This window comes from Lolium rigidum, chromosome 2 (assembly GCF_022539505.1).
Source record: "Lolium rigidum isolate FL_2022 chromosome 2, APGP_CSIRO_Lrig_0.1, whole genome shotgun sequence".
NCBI lineage: Eukaryota > Viridiplantae > Streptophyta > Magnoliopsida > Poales > Poaceae > Lolium > Lolium rigidum.
Window position 1 is genome coordinate 67,654,428 of NC_061509.1, and position 5,009 is coordinate 67,659,436.

General features: G+C 41.4%; 1 protein-coding gene across 1 annotated transcript; it reads left to right on the top strand.

The window, feature by feature from the left end:
- LOC124691878 (glycerophosphodiester phosphodiesterase GDPDL7-like) lies at positions 1 to 4,670 on the top strand. Its single transcript, XM_047225158.1, has 9 exons — positions 1 to 123; positions 257 to 550; positions 1,944 to 2,053; positions 2,151 to 2,649; positions 2,849 to 2,914; positions 3,000 to 3,287; positions 3,389 to 3,528; positions 3,612 to 4,098; positions 4,267 to 4,670. The coding sequence occupies exons 1-9, from the start codon at positions 24 to 26 to the stop codon at positions 4,554 to 4,556; spliced, it is 2,274 nt and encodes a 757-aa protein (XP_047081114.1). The 5' UTR covers positions 1 to 23; the 3' UTR covers positions 4,557 to 4,670.
- Positions 4,671 to 5,009: the final 339 nt, after the last annotated feature.

Sequence of the window (5,009 nt, forward strand, 5' to 3'; positions counted from 1 at the left end):
TGCAGGGTGCTCCTCCTGGCTAAATGGGAGGCAGATATCCTCACATGCTTTTGATCCTCATACTCCTTCATGCGGCCAATGCTGCTCTAGACGAACCGGTGGATAAATGGAAGACCCTGGGTGGTAAGCATCTTACCCTTGTGTTAGCTTTGCTCGAGTTCCAAGTGGAAAATGTTGTCCTTTCACTAGATAAAGCAATTTGATTGATTCGCCACTGCACCGTCATGCCGCTAAGCATCCTATCATTGTCTTGCAGGTACTCCTCCTCTAGTCATTGCTCGTGGAGGCTTCTCTGGCTTATTTCCTGAATCAAGCTCGGCTGCATATCAGTTTGCCATATCAACTGCCTTGCCTGGTGTGATTCTGCACTGTGATCTGCAATTGTCCAGTGATGCTAAGGGCTTCTGCAGATCTGGCGTTAGGCTTGACAAGTCGACACTAATTGAAGATATCTACCCTAACAGGGACAAAACATACAAGATTGGTCCAGAAGATGTCCACGCATGGTTTTCTGTGGATTTCACCGAAGCCGAGCTGCTAAATGTCACAGGTATGCACCCAAAAATACTGAATCTTTTATAACTGCAAATTAAAAATTGTACTGCACTTTATGTACGCTCCATCATAATTGGAAATTCGAAAGTTTCAAAAGTGTTAAAACACATACATTTTTCTTCCACATCTGGAGCACATACGGTTCCAAAGTATCATTTCCTCTTTGGTGGTGGTTTGCCATTTGAGCTCTTTAAAACACTCCAACGTACCTCTTACTAGGAGGTAAAAGTTGTATTTAATCCTAGATCTCCATTGATCAAGGGTAACTTTGCCTGTATGATCATTCCACTAGCTTATATCAAGTTTTTTGTTTCTGTTAAAGACTTTAAGTGTTTTAATGGACTTAATTGTGCATTCACAATATTTCAGCGATCTTCTATATGTACTAGTAAAGACACCAACGTTTTATCGCATGAACAGATTGCAGGATCTATACATCTCTATATACCTTATCTGGCACCACATCCAAAATAAAAGGAAAATGTCATAATGTTTTTATTCAATGTGTTCGGTGATGTTTCTAATCTACTATGTCATATATCTAGACGAAGACTCATTCTCTAAGCATTATGTTAGCACAGGTAGCATACGAAAAACATATCTTTGTTGTTATTTTTACATGACTGTCAACAAATTGCAAGGACGGTCAAACGATGCGTGTATCATGTTTCTTATGGTGTATATATACTACTCCGCCTCCTCTTACATGACTGCCAACAAATTACAAGGAGGAAGTACCTATTTGTGTTATTGTTGACACACGCTTTTTTTTTGAAAATTTCCAAGTTTTAGCTGATATGTTTGTAACGACACACAAACTATTTTGTACTATAATCTAAACAAACTATTTTGTAATGACACACAAACTATTTCGTGCAAAATCTAAAGTAAGCATCAAGCATGTTTATACGGGAGCTTGCTAATAATGAATCCAAAACTAGAGAACGATCCATTGATTAGCCTTTTTTATGTTCTTATTTATCACCACACTTTAATGATGTATTATTTCCTTCCTCGTTGCTGGGGGTGTGCAAAAATAGTTTGGAGTCATCCAGGCCAAAACTGGCTGAAATATGCTGTTTCATTTTCCTTCTTTGCATGTGACATCAGCTACAACGCTAGTACAGAAATTTGTATAGTACGGGTTCACGTTTTCCAGCCAAACCGTTTTTGCACACCCTTTCTCATTGCTACGAGGTGCAAAAGTTCGTATTAACCCTATGTGGTCATTGATAGACTCTTACCTAGTATGTATGCCCCACTAGATCATTCAGAACTAATGGCTCTTGTCAGATTGGGAGTACCTTAAAATTACTCTTGCCATTTGGCATTTGAAACATTTAGTGATTCACAATATTGACTTGTCCTACTGTTTGACCCTCCCTCAGTGAAACAAACTATATATTCTCGCCCAAGTACATTCGATGGCGTCATGCCAATGTATAGGCTTGAAGATGTGGCTAGCCTCGAACCAGATGGTATTTGGGTTAATGTGGAGGTAAATGGGATTTCAGTAACATTCAAAATTTCTCCAAGGATCCCTTCTTATTGCACCATGTTTTCTATCTAATACAAGTTCATGTTTTCCTTTGCAGTATAATAGTTTTTATAAGGAACATAAAATCAGCACCGAAGATTTCCTATTAGCACTACCAAAAGAATTTCCTATCACCTACATATCCTCACCAGATATTTCATTCTTGAAAAGTATTGGTGGAAAGCTTAAGGGAAACACTAAGTTAATTTTGCGATCTCTCTGGGAAAATGCTACCGAGCCTACCCTCTTAAAATCATATGGAGATATTATGAAAGATCTGAGCATCATCAAGCCTTTTGCATCAGGAATTCTGGTACCCAGACATTTTATTTGGCCGACGAATAAAGATGAGTACTTACTTCCATCCACCAGTTTGGTCAAAGATGCACATGCCCTAGGGCTGGAAGTGTATGCAGCAGGGTTTGCCAATGATATCTTTACAAGTTATAACTACAGTTATGATCCTGCCGCCGAATACTTGCAGTTCATAGACAATCCAGACTTCAGTGTAGACGGTGTGCTATCTGACTTCACACCCACTGCATCAGGAGCTATCGGTAAGAACCAAGAACTATTGTATGTTGGGAGAGATAAGGGCATGTTTGGTTGATGTCTAGCAATGCCACAACTAACCATAGGAAAATTGTGGCTGCCATAAAAATCTGAATGTCACTTACCGTGTGATAGGGACATATTGATTACACATGATTTATCATCTTTTATTTTTCCTCAATAACATCTTGAGGATCTTTGCAGCGTGCTTGGCACATACCAAGGGAAATGCTCTTCTTCCTATAGCAAAGCCTCTTCTTGCTACTGAAGGTAAGCTCTCTTTCTTTTATGTCGCAGTTTTCACTTTGTTAGCTTACCGTCATCCTACAATGCACTAATTTATATATTCAATTAGATGGAGAGAGGCCGCTCATAATAACACACAATGGCGCAAGTGGTGTCTTCTCAGGCTGCACTGACCTTGCCTACCAACAAGCAGTGAGAGATGGTGCAGACATATTAGATTGCTCAGTTCGGATGACAAAAGACGGTGTGGCCTTTTGCCTGGGCTCTGCAGATCTCACTACCAGCACGACGGCAGCAACCACTTTCATGGCAAAAGTTGTTACTGTCAGTGAAATACAGAATAAATCCGGCATTTTCTCGTTTGATCTCTCATGGAGCGAGATCCAAACCTTAAAACGTAAAGAACAATTGAATTGCTTCTTCTTATATTCTCTTCCAAAATGTTATGTATACTTATATGTGCATCCACTAATATCTTGTTTTTGTTCATTTGATCAGCCGAACTTAATGGTCCATACGCTCAGGCAGGCCTGAAAAGGAATCCTGCAGCGAAGAACGCTGGCAAATTCTGGTCTTTGTCCGAATTCCTTGACTTCGCCAAAACTAGCAACGTCTCTGGTGTACTGATCGAGATAGAGGTAGCATCCTTTTCACTGAAGCTATTATTTGCTCAATTTTTCTCATTCAATCTGTTGAACTGAGCATTCTTGACTGAGAGCAGGATGCTCCATACCTTGCAACCAGAGGTCTTGGCGTGGTAGATGCAATCTCCAGTGCACTGGTCAATGCCAGCTACGACAAGGAGAGCCATCAGCAGCGCGTGCTCATCCAGTCGGACGACTCCTCGGTGCTTTCAGTGTTCAAGAAGTTCCCAAAGTTTGAGCGGGTTTTCGTTATTGACCCCGTAATAAGTGATGCTTCCAAGCCTTCAATTGACGAGATCAAGGGGTTCGCACATACAGTGATGGTGAGCCGCGGTGCGCTCGTTCGGGCCCATGGCTTCTTCCTCACAGGGTTCAACGATATGTTGGTGGGGAAGATTCACGATGCAAACCTCACCCTGCATGTCGGTGTGCTTAAGAATGAGTTCATGAACATTGGGTTCGACTACTTTGCTGATCCTATGGTCGAAATCGCTACATACTATATGGGATTGGTCTGCGATGGGATTGTGACCGAGTTCCCTGCCACTGCTGCTGCATACTTCAGTAAGTACATGTTTGAAACTATGAGCATTGAACAGTTTCATATTGCAGCACCACGAAAGAGTTCCTCAGCTCAAGCAATCCCAGCAACTTTCGTGAAAGCCACTTTGGAGCATAACTTCCTCAATTGCCAGACTAACTGTTGTTATCTCTTGTCTGAATGAAATGCAGGGAGCCCATGCAGTGATTTGACCAAGAACATGAGCTACTCAATCCTGGGTGCAAATCCCGGTGGTCTGGAAAAAATGGTCCCCCTTGGTGCGCTGCCTCCGGCTCTCCCGCCAGCACCTGTGCTGGAACCCGCCGATGTGATTGATCCGCCGCTGCCGCCCGTCGCCGTGAGCAGCCCTCCAGAGTCGACACCGAAAGGAGATGAAGACGCCTCTGCAGCCAGCTCTAACGCCGCCAATTGCCTTCTGGTGGCCGGCATTGCCGCCTTCTTGTACTTGAGTTCCCATTGATCATTCTTGTTGACAGGCATTGCACTACCACATGTTCTTCTTTACGTTTCCTCCTCTTCACATCCTGAATTACCATGTAACATATTACTATTTAAAATAGATAGTTTCTCGCCATCTTTTCTTTTTAGTAAATATCGACAATTGGGACTATGATTTTAGAAAAAAAAAACCCCAACTTTTAGGATTTTTTTCATTTAACCATAAATTTGGGCCTAACGGTCAAAACCCACGTAAATCCTTTGTTTAAAATTTAGCCGCGACAATATTTCTGACCTATGGAGCCCAGCCCACAATCCACATACCTTCCTACAGATGCTCATTTTTGACAGTTATATTCGAAATATAAGGCTTATATTTTGGAACAAAGGTAATATCTTTTAAACACAGTTAACAATATAGACATACATGTCTTCTTAATGTTAGCTTCAAAATATTTACAAAAACTGTAATAAT

Excerpts from the sequence above, each read along its gene's own strand:
- LOC124691878 (XM_047225158.1), top strand. The coding sequence starts at position 24 with ATGGGAGGCAGATATCCTCACATGCTTTTGATCCTCATACTCCTTCAT. Across the intron at positions 2,650-2,848 it reads CACTGCATCAGGAGCTATCG|CGTGCTTGGCACATACCAAG; the intron begins GTAAGAACCAAG and ends GGATCTTTGCAG. Across the intron at positions 4,099-4,266 it reads CACTGCTGCTGCATACTTCA|GGAGCCCATGCAGTGATTTG; the intron begins GTAAGTACATGT and ends AATGAAATGCAG.